The 20135-nt window shown below is 43.8% G+C and overlaps 1 protein-coding gene across 1 annotated transcript in view; it reads left to right on the top strand.

The window, feature by feature from the left end:
* nbas (NBAS subunit of NRZ tethering complex) overlaps positions 1-20135 on the top strand; it is a 290957-nt gene that overhangs the window by 71244 nt on the left and 199578 nt on the right. Inside the window, exons 22-26 of the mRNA XM_033648658.2 lie at positions 2108-2194; positions 5055-5208; positions 9915-10100; positions 14698-14871; positions 15214-15347. Coding sequence (XP_033504549.2) covers positions 2108-2194; positions 5055-5208; positions 9915-10100; positions 14698-14871; positions 15214-15347 — 735 coding nt within the window. The remainder of the gene's footprint in view (positions 1-2107; positions 2195-5054; positions 5209-9914; positions 10101-14697; positions 14872-15213; positions 15348-20135) is intronic.

Below are 20135 nucleotides of genomic sequence, written 5' to 3' on the forward strand. Positions count from 1 at the left end.
TATAAACCAGCTTCTGTTCACCCCCAGCGTCTGAGCATGTGCGCATGCATTCATAGACTCCTCCGAGTGTGTGTGTGTGTGTGTGTGTGTGTGTGTGTGTGTGTGTGTGTGTGTGTGTGTGTGTCGAAGCGTCTGAGTCTTGTCAGCGCTGACACGCGAGGTTACAGAGTCATTCTTCACTTTGGTTTCTTTTCTTGTGTGTTCCCTATTTATCTCCCTCAGACCTGTCACACTCAAGGAGACCGGGAAGAAGTAAAGCTTAGTACCAACATGGCGTTTAGAAAATAAAAGTCCTGGCTATTTACAACCGAGGCACGACTCAGACTCTTTTCCAAAGTTCTTTGAATTGTTTATTGCTTTGCTTTTGTTTTTTTTTTCCCTCGCCCGTTTCTTTCCTTATTATGCTCCGCCGTTTCCATTTCCCATATGTTGCTGCCTTCCACCAGAGTTTTTCCTGTAGTTTATGACCATGTTGAGTTTTGAGACAGTAAATGTCTTTGCTGATTTATCAGGTGCCATTACAGGTGGGTTGGTGGGGTGTGGTGTGGTTTATATTTTGGTTCCTTGCTAGTCATTGGTTTCTTTTCTGGTATTTGCTTTCAAGCATATTTTTCCTTGAGCGTCTCTCTCCTCCTGTCTTCCTCTGTGTCTCACTCTGTCTTTGCCTCTTTCTGTTTTGGAGGAAAACAAAACTTGACGTGGACCTGCATTTGTATAGCCCCTTTCTAGTCCAACCACTCAAAGCGCTTTTACACTACATGTCACATTCACCTATTCACACACACACACATTTGTACACTGGTGGCTGAGGCAGCCACACAAGGTGCCGAAAAGTGTTCACAGGCACTCACAAGCAATTTGGGGTTCAGGAGCTGGGGATCAAACCACTGATTTGCTGATTAGTGGACGACCAGCTCTACCTCACTTCAACCATTCATTCATTCGTTTTCAGTAACCGCTTATCCTGTTTGGGGTCGCGGGGAGCTGGAGCCTATCCCAGCTGACACTAGGCGAGAGGCATGGTACACCCTGGACAGATCACCAGACTATCACAGAGCTGACACATAAGCCCTTTTTAAACAGGAATTGTGCAAGTTTGCAGGAAAGCCCAATCAGTCTTCTTTCAGCACTGGCAGTATAAAAACAAAATCGGGGAGTGCAGCAAAATGCCGCCTACCTACTTTTGTTTATACAGAATGCGCCTTTTTTGGGGCAATGGGGGGCGTGAGCAAGTAACAAAACATGCAGCTCAGCGTGTGACGTAAACAGTGACATGGGAGGGAAGCCACGGCTGGTCAGTCCTTTGGCGATTCTCTCATAAGTCGGCCTGTTCTTCACCGTTCCTGTCATCTGACAGTTAATGGCCTCTTCGTTTGCGAGGGCAAGGAGGGCGTGCAATTCCTCCAGTTGCTCATCTTTACTGTAGTGTAAAGTGTACTAGTACTAGCTGCTCATTCCTGCTATCAGCTGTTTCCTGTTAATCCACCACCAGTGGGTCACACATATGGCGTCATCAACAGCTCCTCCCACAAGTCATCAACAGCCCCCCCGTGGCGGAAGGCCGCCTCGATCTGTTTAAACTAAAAAGGTTCCGCCAATATGACTAGCCTACGAGGTGGAAAATTGGGCACCTTGGATCAACTCGCCAATACGGCTCTGTGTGTCTAAACGCTCACAGCTTGACGGCAAAACGGCAGGAAATCTGGCAGTGTAAAAGGGGCTAAAGATACAGACAACCATTCACACTCACATTCACACCTACAGACAATTTAGAGTCACCAATTAACCTGCATGTCTTTGGACTGTGGGAGGAAGCTGGAGTACCTGGAGGAAACCCACACTGACATGGGGAGAACATGCAAACTCTACACACCCCAACCCCAAGGTTCGAACCAGGAACCCTCTTGCTCAATGCTAACCACTGCAACACCCTAAAAAAGCTGTCCAACCCAAATATCCTCCCGATGTCACTCAGATAGACCTTAAACAATCACATCACATTTATCCTACCAACCCTTCTTCGTCTCTGTACCTCTTAAATGTGACTTTTTAGCACATTTTCTTGCACTGATTTGTCTCTTTCTTCTTTTTCCTTTTCCTCTCTCAGCATGGACGACTGCGGCGAGCTGGTGTTGATTCCATGGGACGAGCAGCGACACAGAGAGATGGACTGGTGCGAGGCAGAGGAGTGCAGGTAAACACATCACCCCTGACAGAAACCTTATCACATTGTACACTAAGTGCCATAATAACTCGGGCAGCACTGTCACTCAGCTGCCTGGTATTGTAGTAAAATCTCTCTACACCCATGACTACAAAGCCTCTCACAGCGTAGAACTGTTAAAATTCATGCTCCATACAGGCCAGATGCTTGTGTTGGCATCATTAAGGGAAACAAAACATGACATCCTATTATCTAAATGTGAAACAGAACCATAACAAACTAATACCAAATCTTGTTGCACTGCCAATTTATGCCATTTGCTAGCTTCAGTGGGGAGGCCAGCTTCATTTACAATTTCATTTAGTGAGCTCGTTTTATTGCTCTTTGGTGTAGAGTCATAATATCACTTGGCTATTGTGGCGCACTTGGCCGGGGATTGCAGGGTGAAATTTTGATACTGTGATTGTGTGATGGCAGCAGCAATGTTTAGTACTGTGTTTATGACACCCACACTTCCTCATTTGCCGTGTTATATCCTCATTCTTTCTTTTTTTCTTTCTTCTATTCACGTTGTCTCCCTTCTCTCGCTCTAACTGTGTATCCTCCTCCTGGAACACTGAAGGGGGTGATATTCAATTTTTTTGTTTTTTTTTGTTATGCTCAACAAATCCCGTGAGGAGACTGTTAGTCTGCCTCTCAACACTCTCCGCCTTCCCTATCCTGTTAGTGGCTCTCCACCCCCAGCCCAGTCATCGCTACTGAAAATGGAAGTCTCTAATAACAGATCAGGAATATATTACTTTCATTTCTAAAATGTATTCACAGCTACAGGACGGTATGCTTAAAAGAAACTACAGTGTCCGTGTTTATTGCAATGCAACAGTGTGGCTCATCGAATTAGCATTATCAGACTTTGCTACAGAGACAATACTTGTTAGTAGGATCAATTCATTGTTGGACAGCTCACCCCAAAATCAAAACTACATGTTTTACCTCTTTCCTTCAGTGCTAATTATCAGTATAGATTCCTAAGTGTTATATCATAGGCAAGTGTTTCTTGAAGATGTTTCACCTCTCATCCCAGAGGCTTCTTCAGTTCTTTGACGTAGATGGCTCAAACTGGAAAGACCATCTTTAAACAGAGGAGGTGGGGCCTATGACACCACTGACGGCTTAACACCCATTCACACCTGGACCCACCTAACACCAGTGACACACATGATGGCCAGATGGTCGCATATGCGACCTCAACGACTCTATAAAATTGGATTTACTGTGCGTAAGCTCTATGCAGAGCCTTCGCACATGGCCCACGCCATTGTGAGCGTTTGATTGCAGTTACACCTCCAAAACACTAGTTGGCAGCGGATGTTTCTGTGAAGTGCTGTAAAGTTTAGTTGATCCAAAACACACATTAAACACACATTAAACATGGCTTTATAGAGACAATTTCAAACACAAGTACACAAATCAGCTTCACTATAACTCGCAGCATTCACAGACAAACACTTGTCTTTTGCTTTTCCATTAGTTCCAAGAAGAAAGACATCTCTATGGCCGATATCTCCAACACTCTGCAGCTCACACCAAAACAATCTAGACTGATAAATACTAGGGGTATAACAATACATCAGTTTGGACAGATGTATTGATTCAATGATCAGCGGTCAAGTATTACTGATGCAAAGTGAAAACATTGATACATATCATCCTTAAAGGGATAGTGCACCCAAAAATGAAAATTCAGCCATTATCTACTCACCCATATGCCGAGGGAGGCTCAGGTGAAGTTTTAGAGTCCTCACATCACTTCCGGAGATCCAAGGGGAGAGGGAGTAGTAGCACACCTCCATCTAATGGAGGCTGATGGCGCCCCAGATTCAAACGTCCAAAAACACATAATTGAAACCACAAAATATCTCCATACTGCTCGTCCGTAGTGATCCAAGCCCCAACATAAAAGTTGTTTGGAAAAACGTCATTGGCCTGCAGCCCTAACTGCCTCTCTGGGCACCGTGCTCACATGTGCGCGCTTGCACAAGACCGTGAGACATGGGCACCGCCTTCATGTGTGTTCATGTGCTTTCGCTGGTCTCGCACGCTCACACGTGAGCACAGTGCCCAGAGAAGCAGTTAGAGCTACAGGCTACAATGAGGCTAAAAACAGAGTTCAAATGACAATTTTCCAAACGACTTTTTATGTCGGGGCTTCAGGACACTTGGATCACTACGGACGAGCAGTATGGAGATATTTTGTGGTTTCAATTATGTGTTTTTGGATGTTTGAATCTGGGGCGCCGTAAGCCTCCATTAGGTGGAGTTGTGTTGCTACCTCCTCTCCCCTTGGATCTCCGCAAGTGTTGTGAGGACTCTAAAACTTCACCTGAGCCTCCCTTTGCATATGGGTGAGTAGATAATGGCTGAATTTTCATTTTTGGGTGCACTATCCCTTTAAGATACACATTTAGTTTTGAAAGGCCATGGCACGTCTGCGTCACCATTTCCATCCAAGCCTCCATCCTAAATATTCAAACAGTGCTAATGCCAGGCAGACAATGGTAAGCAGCCAAGAAAAAGAAGATGATGATATTAACTGATATTGTCTCATATCGATTTCATGCCTCTGAATTGAAGCAAATCAAAATCATATCGTGGCAAACTTTGTAATATTGGCAATATTGTTGTCAAAAGAACTTACTTGTGAGTACTTGTGATTTACAACCCTAATAAACAGACCTATCAATAAGAGGAAAAATGTGTATTATTTAATGTGGGGGTGAGCTGCCCCTGTCTTCATTATCTATTGTTTTAACCTCACTACTTCACTAAATAGATCAGTTACACACTCAGACATGCATCTAACTCCACTCTCCCTGCATGACTTCCTCAGAACAATGCTCGACCAGAACTTGTTTGACGATGACAGCTTCCTGTATGAGGAGGTTCCAGAGCTGCTGAGGTTCCGCACAGCCACGCCCTCCATCGAGCTGCTGACTGACTGGTATCAAAGCAGAGCCAAGGACATTGACTCCTGCTCCAGACAGGTACCAACACTTCACTTGCATGTTCCCAGTGGTGGCATGAAAAGTTAGCAGGGACTGAGTCTCTGCAGAATCAAAGCACAAGACGATTGATTGCCACAAACACGCTTTCCTCAAGAAGAGTTTTGGCTTTCCTCAGCTCCTGCTAACCATTAAAGGTGCACAAATGACAATCTGAGCATACGACTGGATAAATGAAACTTGCGTTGTACTGCATGAGTTGTGTCAGAGTTTGTAAAGAGGTTCTTTTGATATAGTTTTTCTGTAGTTAAACGTGGCCCCCTATGACTTTAATTCATCAAGAATTTCCTCAGTTTTTGGAATCTTCATTCACCGCTGAGGCATGCGGGAAAAAAGTATTCTCCACAAATTCAACATAACACAGGGTGAGTAATTTGTATACTAATGATAATTTTTGGGGTGAAGTATCCCTTTAAGGTGATGCATTTTTACACCCTGCTAAGGCTCCTTCTCAGGTTCCTTATACTTGATTTGAACTCAGGACAGAAGACGTCTGGCAACTGGGAAGATAATTGCTGTTGTGCGCTTCTCTTCGATGGCTGGGGCAGAAAAATGTGACAAGTTTGGATCCAGGCTGCAAAAGAGATGTTGCCAACCTCTATCAGTCAAGGTCACTTTGATCCTATCTGTGACAGTCATTATCATATTTGCCATATGGACTTCTAATGAAGAGTAACCAAAGCTTCTGTCATCTGCGTTCTGTTGCTGTAACTGAAAAATAGGACTTGATAGGACTTGTTTAGTGGAGTAATGGGATGTAACCACTGGAGCTGCCCACTCTCTCCGCCCACACCATCCACATGGCAGCTCCGTCCCCTCTTTACCTCCTTCACAGTGATGGATCAAGGTTGTCACGGCGCTCTCTTTGTCTTTGTGAAATGTCTAACTAGGGTGCAGTCACATCTTTCCCCCTCATTTCTCCATTTCAGGCTGGGTGTGAGGAACGCGGGGGTAGAAGGGATTTAGGGGTCCATTGCTCAATTTGGAAGACAACAGGGGAACGGTGCCTTTCATCATCCACTCATAGAGACAGAAAGAGACTGTAGCAGGAAGTCTTTGTTAATCTCTAGGAATCACATCAGCTCTGTCTTTCATTTGCTCCCTTCCTTTTTAATTTGACCAGATCTCCTCATGCTCTCTCACACATTACTCCAGGAGCCTCTTGGGAACGTCCCAAACTGGCTTTTTCACACTCGCATAGATGCAACAGAGAAAAACCATGGAACAGCTTTGCTGAGTCTTTTTTCCCTTCTTCTTCTTCCTGCCCTCCTTACTTTTTCATCTCATTTGTTCTCTCTTGTTTGCACCCTCCTCCCATCCCTCATCTGGCTGTGTTTATGCTTGGGAGAGCGTTTTAATGGAGGAAAATGGGGTTTGATTAAAAGGAGCCACATCAGAGGAAGCTGGAGTGTTTTAAACCAGTTGCAGAGCCGCAGGAAGCGAGGCGCTGAATGGGAAGATTGACAAGATGACTCAGAAGGGGAGAGAGAGAGATGGGTTGGAAAACGCAGAGAATGGAAGCACAACCAGAAGAAAGGAAAAAAAGGGGGATAAATGCTGGGCCGATGTGACATCCAGCGTTACATTAGAGTGTATTACAAACAGAAATAAGGGGAGGACAGGGCTAACAGATGCTGAGGTAAAAAAGGAAAGCAATCTCATGGCAGGACCTGTCTCTGGGAACGAAAATCACAGGTTATAAGGGGTGAAAGGGTAGAAATAAAGGATATTAAAGACAAGTGTTGTTTGGAACACTGTTGGCAACAAAATAACACAAAATTAGAGGGTGGCTGCGGGAAGCAGACAGAGAATGGGAGACAGGCATACAGAGGAAGGCAAAGGGCCAGACTCGGAGTTCAAACGGAGGCCAGTCATGGTGTGTTCTTGCAAGAGGTGGGAAGAGCGCGAGGACGAGAGGATGTAAGACTCATGTCTGAAAGAAAGGGCCGATATAGGACAGGGAGGAGAGACAAAGGAGGATCAAATTGAGTTGGAAAATTAAACTGAAGAGCCGGTGAAATCTGCTGGGGTGGCGAGAGAGTGAGACAGAGGACACAAGCTGCGTTACACAGCGCAGAGAACGATGAGGGGAGGGCACAGAGACGAGGTGGTAATTAAAAAGTGTGAGATTTTAACATCTGAATTGTCTGTGGTGAGCTGGGGAATGTATCTCCAGAGAGCAGGGGAAAGAGAGAAGGAAGGAGGGTGGGGTGGAGGGAACGGGGAAGATCTTTACTCACAGTTAGATCAATAGACTTCCCTCTCTTGTTGTATCTAATTGCTCAGGCTCTGACTCAAGGTGATTTGGTTTTCTCTCCTTCCAAGTGGATGTGTGTGCGTGTGCGCATTTTACAAATGAAGGCGTGCAATTATTTATTCAGCAAGAAATGTGTTGAGATCAGCCGAAGATGACAAGGTTGCAGATCCGCGTGCGTGTGCTCGCGTGCCAGCGAGATGCTGCGCTAACCGCTGTGCCAGAGGGCTCTTCTTCTCTCAAAGGTGGAGAGAAAGCAATCATCACTACAGGGCCCAGCGGCATCTGCTATCGATTGGCTAGCGTCCACAGGTGGCTGAGCATCGATTGGCTGGGCGCGCTGCCAGCGTATAGGTGGTCGGATATCGATTGGTTGCTCTTCTGGATGGAATTGCATCGATTGGAGTAGCAGGAAGCCCAAATCTTCCCTGGTTTATTGTCCAAAGGCTAATGATTGGATATTAGTAATGACTGACTGGTATTATTTAGTTTGGGATTAGCTGGGATGTTGTTTCTGTTCACGTATCAGTTCAGTGACCTCGGCAACAGTTTTTCAATGACATGTCGCCTTAGTCTTAACAGCCTCTTTATTCACCTGCTGCACAATTTACCTTGACTGGATTAACTGGACTGTAACAAGGTGGAAAGATACATGGTGCAAGATACAAGTACATGTATACAGCAACACAGTTTAAGAGATTCAAGGGTTTTACTATGTTTCCTTCAAGGAAACAATGTACAGCCGCATACAACAGTAATCCCTCTCAATCATCACTCATGACCCGATAGAAGTGTGTGGTGGTGTGTTTATCAGCAGAGACTCTGCCTGTATTTCTTACACTGCTAAAAAAAAAATTAAGGGAACACTTAAATGACACATCAGATCTTACTTACTTACTTAGGCCTGTTACTCCAAGAAGGACCGTAGGCCACTGACAATATTTCTCCACCTCGTCCTGTTCTGTGCCAGCTTCTCCGAATTATTCAAGTTGAAAAATCTTTACTGATGTACATTGTATAATTTGTTGAGAACAAAATAAGGTAACAGCAGTAAGTGGAAACCAGAATCATCGACCCAGTAAGAGCTGGATTCAGAATCACGCCGAAGTAAAAAATCGACTCTCTCCCCACTCCCTACAACGTCTGGGCATGCTCCTGATGAGTAAGGGGATGGTGTCCTGGGGGATCTCCTCCCAGACCTGGATCAGGGCATCAGAGAGCTCCTGTACAGTTTGTGGCAGTACTTGGTGGCGTCGGATACACCAATAAATAACGTCCCATGGGTGCTCAATTGGGTTTAGGTCAATGGCATCAATGCCTTCGTCATCCAGGAATTGCCTACACACTCTGGACACATGAGGCTGGGCATTGTCCTGCACCAGGAGGAACCCAGGGCCCACTGCACCAGCATAAATTCTAACAATCGCTATGAGGATTTCATCCTGGTATCTAACAGCAGTCAGGGTACTGTTGGCTATGACGTGGAGGTCTGTGTGACCCTCCAAGGATATGTCTCCCCACACTACCACTGACCCACCACCAACCCGGTCATGCTGGATGATGTTACAGGCAGCATAACATTCACCACGGCGTCTCCGGACTCTTTCACGCCTGTCACATGTGCTCAGTGTGAACGTGCTCTCATCTGTGAAGAGAACGGGGCACCAGTGGCGGACTTGCTAATTCAGGTGTTCTCTGGTGAATGCCAGTCAAGCTGCACGGTGCTGGGCTGTGAGCACAGGTCCCACTAGAGGACGTTGGGCCACCATTCCACCCTCATGAAGTCTGTTTCTGACAGTCTGGTCAGAAACATGCACACCAGTAGCCTGCTGGAGGTCATTTTGTAGGGCTCTGGCAGTGCTCCTCCTGTTCCTCCTCAAACAAAGGAGCAAATACCGGTCCTGCTGCTGGGTTGATGCCCTTTTATATACCTGTCCAGCTCTCCTCGTGTAACGGCCGGCTGGAATCCCACTGACTTTGGTGATCTGGCCTTCCCTCTAGCGCCACTTCAAGGTTGACATTTTTGGATTTTTAGAGAATTGTCTCGACAGCTGCTGAATGGATTGCCTTGAAATTTGTGACACTTATGAATGGTTCTCAGAGGATGAATGACTTTGGTTGTTCCCTGACGTTTAATCTACCAGCAGGTCAAAGTTTGGAGTTATCCAGTGTAATAGCTCCACATCTACAAGATGGATCGGCAGTTTTGATACAGAGTCATATTTCTGAGCGTACTTCAGCATGTCTCGACAGCTGTTGGATGGATTTCCATGCGTTTTTGTGCACATTCATGGTTTTTTGTGAACTTTTATGATTGCCTGACTTTTCATTTTGTGCCTTCTCCTAAAACTGCCTCCTAAAAAATTAAGAATTTGGCCAGTGATGTTTAGACAAAGCTTTTTTCCATGTTTCTTCATGTCTTTGTGTCCGTCAGGTGGACTGCGCGCTGTCACTGGTGCGCCTGGCGAAGGAGCGGGAGATCCCAGGGCTGGAGCTGTTGTGTGATGACTTGGTCACCATGGAAACGCTCGTGTATGAGACATCATGTGAATTGAGTCTGACACTTAAAGACTTGCAGCAGCTAAGTGACATCGACAAGCTCCGCCTGCTCATGAAAAATGTAAGTGACCTCATTTACATGTCACATTTTCTTCCATAATGTGCTTTGAAAGCAGTTATTGGTTTGAAATGAGTTTTCTTCTCATTATAACAATGATGGAAGTCTGAAGTGTTTGTCAGGTGTGGTTTTCACTGGGCATGTGCTGGTGTAGCATTACCTTAACCAAAGTGATGTAGGTGTAAGAGATGATCAAACTGTCCCTCTCAATGCGATCAAAACATGATGGCAGTGAAAATGTGTCATTGCCATTATATTAATCTAATAGGTTTTCACCTTCACATTTATTGAAACGTATTTCTTTAAAAGCATTTTCACAGTTCTGGCCAAACCCCATTTGGAGATGAATACATTTTATGTTTTTTACAATGCAGTCTCTGCTGAAAAAAAAATATTGCTGACTTCACTTTCCACTATGTTAAATGTGCATCTTCCAGCATGTCGCTTTGTCTAGCTCAGTGTTTCTCAGTCAGGGTTGCAGGGACCTCCCATGGGCCATAAGGGAGGTCCCTAGAAATATGGATAATGGTTATTTTCCTCTATTTAATTTACTATAGAAATGAACCCAGTGTGAGTAAGGATGATTTTCATTGTGCTAAATCAGTGGTTCTCAACCTTTTTTGGGTCAGGGACCCCTAAACTGATATACGTCAGGTCCTGGACCTCGATTTGATAAGATTTCACTTAAGGGACTTTCATCTGAAAAGATTTTGGTTGTTAAATATGATTAGACCAGAATTCTCTTGTTCTCTTGTTGAGGAAGTGAAGCCCATGATCAGAATAGTCACTAATATGCTTTTTCCACTAAAATTAGCATGTGTATGCAGATTTTATTTTAACATGAGAAATAGGGATGCACCAATCCGATATCTGGATTGAATATCGGCCCAGTTATCATCAAAGTAGATGGATCGGCTATCAGAAAATGCAACCTATACCTGAGGCAATCCTTTCCCTTTAAATCTATTGCGATGCGAGCTACATCATACGTCATAGAGCGGAGTAGAGAATCTGCTGTGTGGAGGTATTTCACATTATTTCAACTGCTGTTGCACAATTGTTTATTTTTGTTAAACAGAAATAGTTCATCATTGCATTTATCTGTTTCATCTTGTTTCATTTTATCTTAGGAAAGAACTGTATAGTCATCAATGCATGATGCCTCTAGTCTTTTCTGTTCTACATGTAAAGGTATATAGCTTACCAGCTATAGCTGGTATTGGATCAGTATCGGGTATCGGCTGGTAGTCAAAGCCACAGCATTGGTATTGAAACTAATGAGAAAGCCTGCTAAAATAGGCTGTAGACTATTTAGGCACTATTTAGGCACATTCATGTCGTCTTCCTCTGGAACTGTGGAAGACGTCCACTCCACGACATGTTTTACCCTCTAGACAGCTTGCTGCCATTGTTCTTCTTCTTCTTTGCATTTACTGGAAGCTCCCACACCAAGTTTAAAGGTACATGTACTGCCAGCCACTGTGTCAATGGCCTTGTTAAGTCAGCGAAAGCAGTCTGGCCTCGTATTATTGGCACTATTTATCGGCTATAATTTTAATAATCGGAATAATGCATAATTATAAAAATGTCCCATTATCGTCCGATAATTTATCGCCCCGACATATATCAGACATCCTGAATAAGAGTGACTATTCTGATTACAGGTTTCACTCCCTCCAGGGTTATCTTCTTAACTGTTGTTGACAACCATAGAATTCTCGCCTTAATCATATTTAACAACCAAAATCTTTTCAGACCCTGAAGTGAAATCTTATCAAACGGGGGTCTGTGACCTAATGTGCATCACTGTAGAGGTCCATGACACGAAAAACTCGTCTAGTTCACAGTGTGTTCATTGTCAGGAAAAATAAGAATACTTGCCCTTGTTTCCCTGCAGTTACATTTAATTATAAAGTTTCTGAGTGCTGTAACTTCAGTCCCTCACTGTCGCTTAAAATAACATGATGTATGCTAACTGAACCTTGATTATGCAACAGAGAAAAAAGTAAGCGCATAATGTGAAAATGACTTTAAGAATAATCTCACAGTGAATCAGTTTCTTTTATGTCCTGAAATGACATTTGACAACACAAACTTTCCATCCAGCAGCAGCGAGAGAGCTACAGTATGAAAGCTGGTCTGCAGCAGGTACTACAGTTACAAGTCCCCTCAGAGTACATAATATGAGCTGTCCTCTAAATTGTAGCTAATAACTGCCAGCTTTAGCCTGTGAGGACCACTGCCAGTAGGATCTGCCACACAGGCAGGCAGCCAGCAAACGTTGTTGACTGCACTAACACATGCTCTTTGACTGGTACTCCCTTTGGGTGCTCTCTATGTGTGTGTGCGTGTGTGTGTAACTGTGAATGTTTACCAAACTTGCCTAGATTAAATCTCCCTCTTTGCCTGCGTCTGATGTCTTCCTTTATCAGAGACACAGTACAGCAAAGTGAAATGTTTGCGTGTGGGCGTGCAGGTTTGCATTTAGCATCTGAATATTTTTTGACTCTAATTTCTCCCGTGGAAAAAAAAAAAAAAGCTCCGTGCTCTCTTATCTGTACATCCTGAGTCAGAGCTGTCGCAAGGTGGGTGCGAGGCCCTGCACGATCTTGACACGCATCCCTTCAAATCACAGCACAGCCCACATACTGTAGCCATTAGAGTTCAACTTCAGGTTTAATTGCATGGCACGATCTCATGTAAATGCAGTCTTAAGTGCTTTGAGCTGATACAAAAACATAAATTCATATTTGAACAAGAAAGAATTTATTTTCTCTGCTGCAGCAACACATTACATCAACGTTCATATAAGTTCTGGCTAACTTGACTGAAGGCTTGCTGATTTTAAAAACAAAAAAATAAATAATTGAAAAAAAAATTAATTTACAGAAAAATGTCGTCTCATTTCTCATTTTCAGTTAACACATCACTTGACAGTTTCCAGAGTTAATGTTGCACAAAGAAGATGAAGAAGTGAAGTAATAAAGCAGTGGCCAAAGTAGCCCTGACCTCAAATCAGAAAAGTTTAACTTCCATATTTTTGCCAAGATGTCTCAATACAGAGCAGGAAGTACGCTAAAAAGTCAAACTGCCTTTTTTGTTCAGAAATGATCAGATAAGATTGGTTATAGCAGGGATTCTCAACTTGCTTTGGACACTTTTGTATAAGGAAAGGAGGCAAGGAATAAATGAATCAACAAACATTGATATTATTTATTAGGTTACATTGTACTGGAAGTGTATCCTATGATTTCATGTCTCAAATAAATTAATTGACTGATTAAATGTATTTATCAAAGGCCAACCTGGTGTAGCCAGTTGCAGCAGCCCCGCACAGATTAGGTCTACACAGTGGTGTTTCTAGAATTAGAAGAGATGCAGGACTTAGTCCGGACCTCTGTGGGGGTCTGGGGTATCCTATTCCATGGTACTGTCTTTGATAAACAAGCTCTATTTTGATGCTTTTTTTGTGCACACTGCCACATCATTTGCATTTGAAGTATATAAAAAAAATCCCAGTGGAAATCAGTTTATTTTCCAGTTTATGCCACCTGGGACCTCATCATGGGCCAGATTTGTCCCTGGGGTTGTTAGTTTAGTATAACCGGGTTATTGTGTCAAGGGTATAAGCAGTTATGCTATAGCTATGAGGGTTTATAAGGCATATCTATTGTAATATGCTGCATGAATGTTGTCCTTAAAGAGGACCTATTGTGCTCATTTTCAGGTTCTACTAGAACATGTTTACATGCTGGTAAAAAAAGACTGTATTTTCCTCATACTGTCTGCGATAGAACACTCTGTCGGAGATGCTCCGTTTAAGAGCCTGTCTTCTGAATTCCCCCCTCCAAAAAAGCCCAGTCTGCTCTGATCAGTCAGCATTTCCAGGTCTTCCACATCTTGAGTCTCTGCACCATCATTGCAGCTGACGAATGACTGTAACAAAGAGTAGCAGCACCCTCTAACATGAAATGTCACCAATAAAATCTTCGAAACCAACATTTTTTATGAGCAGACATATTCCAGATGGAATATGATCCAAAACAGGGGCGAAATTAACAATATAAGTAACCAAGATTACATGTTTCTGTGACATTAGCATGTAGCTACATGTAGCATTGCACTTGCAGAAGGGGATCAATGAACATGTAAAGCTGCACTTTGTCCTGTGAAAAATCCCCAATAAAAGCTTCCAAACACAAACAGACATGTTCCAGCAGGAAACTGATTAAATATCTGGGAGAAATTAACAACATTAGCCACCAAGATTACATGTTTCCTGGTGTTAGCATGTAGCTACATGTAGCAATGTAGGCAATGTAATGTAAACCCTTGCAGTAGTATGCCTGGAGCAGATGACTGTATAAAGAAATCCATCATGAGCTGATGTCAGCTTGTAACAAACTGTTGGAGAGGGAGCATTCAGAATAGTGTGAAGCCTGACATTTCAGGCCTCACATTTGTTTACCTCATTATTTGAAACACTGAATATAAACATCCAGCATTGTAACATTATATTTATGACGCACAATAAGGAAAGCATAATAGGTCCCCTATAATATGCTGCCTGAACTTTATCTTTCTGTCTTTCTGTCTCCAGTCCAGCACGGAGCGCTATGTGAAAGATTCCTTCCAGTGGATGGTTCCGTTCTTGCACCGTTGCGAGGGGCAAAAAGAGGGCGCTGCTAAATCTCTGCTCAGAGAGTACCTGGTCGACCAGGCCCAGCGAGACCTCACCCTGCCCCTCATCATCTTCCAGCACTCCAAACCTGACGTAAGTAGCAGAACACACAAACACGAGTGTCGGGGGCGTCACACTTGGGTAACCACAACACACACACTGCGTCTCTGGCTGTTTGTGCCATGTCAGGGCCACTGTTGTACCCCTGCGCTGTAAATGTTATATTTATGACCCCATAAGGGCAAAGCCAAGGACACGTCTACTGCCTATTAGAAAACATGCACCACACACACATACACACACACACACACACACACAAACACTCGAAGGGAAGAAACCACACAAATTGATACAGTGCCTCGGTGTGTACGTGCAGAGAGACTACAGGGCCAGTCACGCCTTGATGCACACATACTGACCTCTCCTCTCCTCTAGTGCCAGCAGAAGATCATCGGGGACCCTGACCAGCTGATGGCGGTCGCCATGGAGTGCATCTACAGCTGCGAGAGAGATGACCAGCTCAGCCTCTGTTATGACATCCTGGAGTGTTTGCCACAGAGGGGCTATGGGTCAGACACACAAACACACTCACAAAACATGTTTATGCACATACACACAAACTCAAACAGATTTATTTAAAGATTCTGTATGTAAAGTTTGGAAAAGTCTTGTTATCAGGTACACCTCTCGTTTACCCCATTTCCACCTAATTAGTTCTGGTTTTTGAACCGGCTCCGTTCAGGGTTTTTGGAACCTTGGTGCTATCTTATAGACCAGCCCATGTTTCCACCAGTTTGCCTAACCTATAGAATATGACACCCCCACTGATATCGTCACAGTTTCCACTTCAGGTCAAGAAAAACCTGCCAATTTTTTAGTTCATGCTGAGAACCAACTTTCTGGGTTCTGAACCAATTTATTTTTGGTTGAAATTCTCTGAATGGCTCAAAATTAGGTGTGGGAACCCAAACAGTTCCACGTTGGTGGAAAAGGGGCATCTGAGGCTGTTGAATGAATTGCAGTCAACATCCTGTTGCATGTGCTGGCACCATGTAGCCATGAGCGAATGGCTGGGCATCGGCTAAAGCAGTGACTTGACAAACATGAGACTATCTGTGTCATGTTGAAAGAATGCTGGAAAATGAATTACAACCATATTTAGAATAATTTAACTATTTCCAATGTTCTTATGTCTTAGTTGGACCATTGACTCCATGATACTAACTAGCTTGTTTGCGAATTACTTCATCTGCTAACCTTGCAGAGAAACCAACAGCAGATCTATCAAGAGTAGCTAAGTTACAGCAAGCTTGCTAATCTTAGCTCAGGTTACAGTTAACTCATTGACTAGCTAGTAGGCTAGGCTGGCGAGCTCTTGGTTAGTAGAAAGTGTAATGGCAGCAACAGAAAGTTTGCTGATCCGGATGGGACACGGGGCGGTCGAGAACGCGGCCCGGGATCAGACCCCTGGCGGTCCGTCGCCGTCTGACTTCCCTTGAAAAATGTATGTAACTGAAACACAGTGTGTGGACTCTGTTGTGGTGGGTGCCAGTTGTTTGTTGACATTAGCCGGCTTCGTTTCTTAGCTAACGTTAGCTACTGTTGCACATTGTTAGCACTGTAGCGGAGCTGAAGAGAGGCAAGGCACTTAGATGTGTGCGTAACGTCACATCCTTTGGATTTTCCCAGTAAATCCATACTGAGTCCTTCACATAGAAGTCAGTCCACAGGCTGTTACAGGTTTTTAAGTTACGTTACAACCTGTTCATCCATTGGCAATAAAAGATAATTAATACATGTAAAAAGCTGCATACAGAACCTTTAATTTAAGCTATAATAAAGATGGTAAAATGGTCAAGCATTGCCTCATACACAAGAATGCATCAGTTCCACCCCTCCCACCTCTTTACTTTCCTTCCACCTTTCCGCCTCTCTCCTAGGACCCATCAATAAACCTAACTACCACCTCTGTTTCCACCTCCCTCTCTCTGCACCTTTTCTTTCCCTCCTCCTCCTTCTCTCTCTCTCTCTCTCTTTCATGCTCGACTCTGACTCCAAGGAGCCATCAGTTAGCCTAGCTACAGACTGTACAGCATTTCCTACCTCCTGCGATTGCTGTCTCTGCCACTCTCTCTCCCCCACCTCTTCTGTAACACATTTTATTTCACATGGCAAGAGGGCCCGTCCTTTAAGTCTCCCACGAGGCTGTGTGGGTACAGTATGCAGTGCATTTGAAGGAGAGTGAGTGATACAGTAATAAGAGACTAAGAGGTAAAAAGCAAGAGTACGAAAGAGAAAATTGTTGATAAAATGGACTTGTAGAGTGTCTGAGTACTTTAAAATAATTAAAAAGACTCATTCTTAGATGGATTATCCTTCCTGTGCGCACCTTAATTGGAAAATTGAATTACTACTACAAGGAGCGCTCTTTTTTTTTTCTCTTTTTTTTTTTGTCTTGACTGTTGGCTGCAATGAAGTAACCATACTTTTCAACAATGGCATCTTCTGCCCTTTTCAACTGGCTCACGTAGCTCTCTCTTTGGCTGCGCTGCGGTGGTCTGTGCTGTGATTTCATGCTTTTCCATTGCACACTCACAGCAGGGGATAACTGCAGTGAAACAAGATATTATGGTGTGCCTTGGGAGCAGGGCCTCTCTCAACCAAGGTGTATTGTTGTGCTAAACTGAACAGATCTAATGCAGGCTGCTAATGGTGCCTTTGTGTCTTGCTATGCTGCTCAAAGCTATTAAGAACAGTCAACTAGCATTTTACCATATGATATTTGCTGATAATGATCAAGTCTGCCGTAATGCAATTTTGATTCGATTGAATTCAAGAGGTTGTGATCAATATGAGATGACATCATGTGAACATTTGAAGTCCGGTTCAGATCAAAGATTTGCGACGTGACAAAACCATTTTAGAATGTTGCAGAGAAAAGTCGCAGCGGTTTGAACTGACCTGTCTGAGCTCAGCTCAAGCCGGCTTATGGTGTCACCTGCAACTCAGCTGGTCAAATCGGCAGTGGTTGGTTTTAGAACGTAGAACATCACCTGTTTCAACAGCCAGTCAGCTCGTAGTGAAGTGCGCTGGTCAAGTCAAAATGACCAATGCTCTGTCCCCTTTTCCTTAGAACTAATTTCTACCAAAAAATAGCCCCTATAAAAACTGTAGACACAGACCAGTCCTGGTCTGCTTCATGCTCCTTTTAAGTGTTCACACAGATAAAGAGCTTCTAGGTGACACATTTGGAAGAGGGGGTGGACATAAGAGCAGAGGTGGACAAGCTGTAAAATGTTTCGAGTGATCTGATTCAATTTCAGAGAAAAAGTGCAGTTTATCTCACTGACGACATTTACAGACTCAGATAGGGCAGTATCACTTTCACTATCACATACATCATGTGTTATGTTTCTTAAAGGGACAGTTCACCCCCAAATGAAAGAGTGTTGGAGATATCAGCCGTAGAGATGTCTGCCTTCTCTCCAATATAATAGAACTAGATGGCACTCAGCTTGTGGTGCTCAAAGTGCCAAAAAATATGTTTGTAAAAACGAAATAGCAATGTCTCTTTCCAGAAATCATGACCTGGTTACTCAAGATAATCCACAGACCTTGTTGTGAGCAGTTTCATGTAGGAACTATTTTCTTTGTACCAAACTACACCTGCCAACTGTATCACCGCGCAGAAGGACATGTGCATCTACTGCTAGCTCACCTAGCACCACTGAGCTAGCTAAAGTTACAGCTCAGCCGAGGAGGACGACATCAATGTTTACATCTTTTACTGTCATGAGCACAAGTCTCTCGTCCATGAGTAGATGCACGTTTCCTTCTGCACAGTGATACGTTCGGTGGTTTTAGTTTGGTAGAAAGAAAATAGTTCCTTTATGATACTGTTTACATGTAAATGTAAGTCAGTGGAAAGAATTCTTTTTGGGCCACAGGGCATCAAATCATGGATCCGGCACTTGTAATTCCACTGTTTGGCCACTATAAGAATTGGTTTCAAAGCCTGGCGCACTTCCTAGGGGCTAGGTGAGCTAGCAGTAGATGCACACTTCCTTCCGCGCAGTGTGATACAGTTGGCAGGTGTAGTTCGGTCGAAAGAAAATAGTTCCTACATGAAACTGCTCACAACAAGGTCTGTGGATTATCTTGAGTAACCAGGTCATGATTTCTGGAAAGAGACATTGCTGTTGAGTGTTATTTTTTAAGTATTGTTTTGGCACTTTGAGCACCACAAGCTGAGTGCCATCTAGTTCCATTATATTGGAGAGAAGGCAGACATCTCTACAACTGATATCTCCAACACTCTGCAACTCACACCAGAAACGTCAAGACTTAAAAACAGCACTACAGGTAAGAGGAAAAATGTGTATTTTTGATTTTGGGGTGAACTGTCCCTTTAAGTCACAGTTCTAATTAAGTTCTAATCACTCCACCAAAACAGGCACCACAATCAAAGTATTCAGTGCTGTTATGATGCTTTCTCTTAATTGTCATCTAATACTGCAGTTTAGCATTGGAGCGTATTAACTCCTCAAAACAGGGTCTTACTGTATATTATACTCATACGTGTTTCTTTCTAAATCAGCACATTTCATACTAAGCATTTCACTTCTCCAGACAGGCCTCCTTTCTGCAGTGTTTGGATTAGCATTGCTGCAGGGCTCTACTGTATATGCACTGCCTTCAGCTTCACATTTCTCCCAGGAGTGATTTCTCTGACTTGCTAATCTCCAAAATTGCCATCCCAGCGTAGAATATTACAGATTTGCGAGCTCCGAGAGAAACCACGACTTAGTGGTTTCAACCCAATTTTCTGTTTTTTTTTTTTTTTTCCGCATGTGTGTGAGACAGCTTAATTAGGTCTAAGTCTGCTCAGAAGAATGTGATGTGCATTCACCCTGAGAGAGACTGGGAATGTGGAAATGGGCAGGGGATTAGGCGAGGAGGGAGAGTGAGAAACAGGAGGAGGGAGAAGAGGATGTTAAAAAGAGGAAGAGCAGGAGGTGGAGCGGCAGAGACGGTCAGAGCAGGAGAGAAGAGAAATGGATTGAGAGGTCAAGATTTTTGAGTGTGTGAGAACAGAGAGATGGTGCGCTCACAAAAAAACAGACACACTCGCTCCCTGACGCACATACACTGACGCACACACAGAAGGTTGTTTCATCAGGGTCAGTACTCTAGTGGGGGACAGGCCAGCCTGACCCAGAATCCTTTGCCTCAAGGCAAAGCATCATGGGGTTTTATTTTTAGTGGGGTTTCAGTGCAACCTCAAAGTGGTAGGCCGCACACACACCCACGCACACAGCACACCGTGTACACAGTGCTAGCATAAATATACACACAGG

Source organism: Epinephelus lanceolatus, chromosome 13 (assembly GCF_041903045.1).
Source record: "Epinephelus lanceolatus isolate andai-2023 chromosome 13, ASM4190304v1, whole genome shotgun sequence".
Lineage (NCBI taxonomy): Eukaryota > Metazoa > Chordata > Actinopteri > Perciformes > Serranidae > Epinephelus > Epinephelus lanceolatus.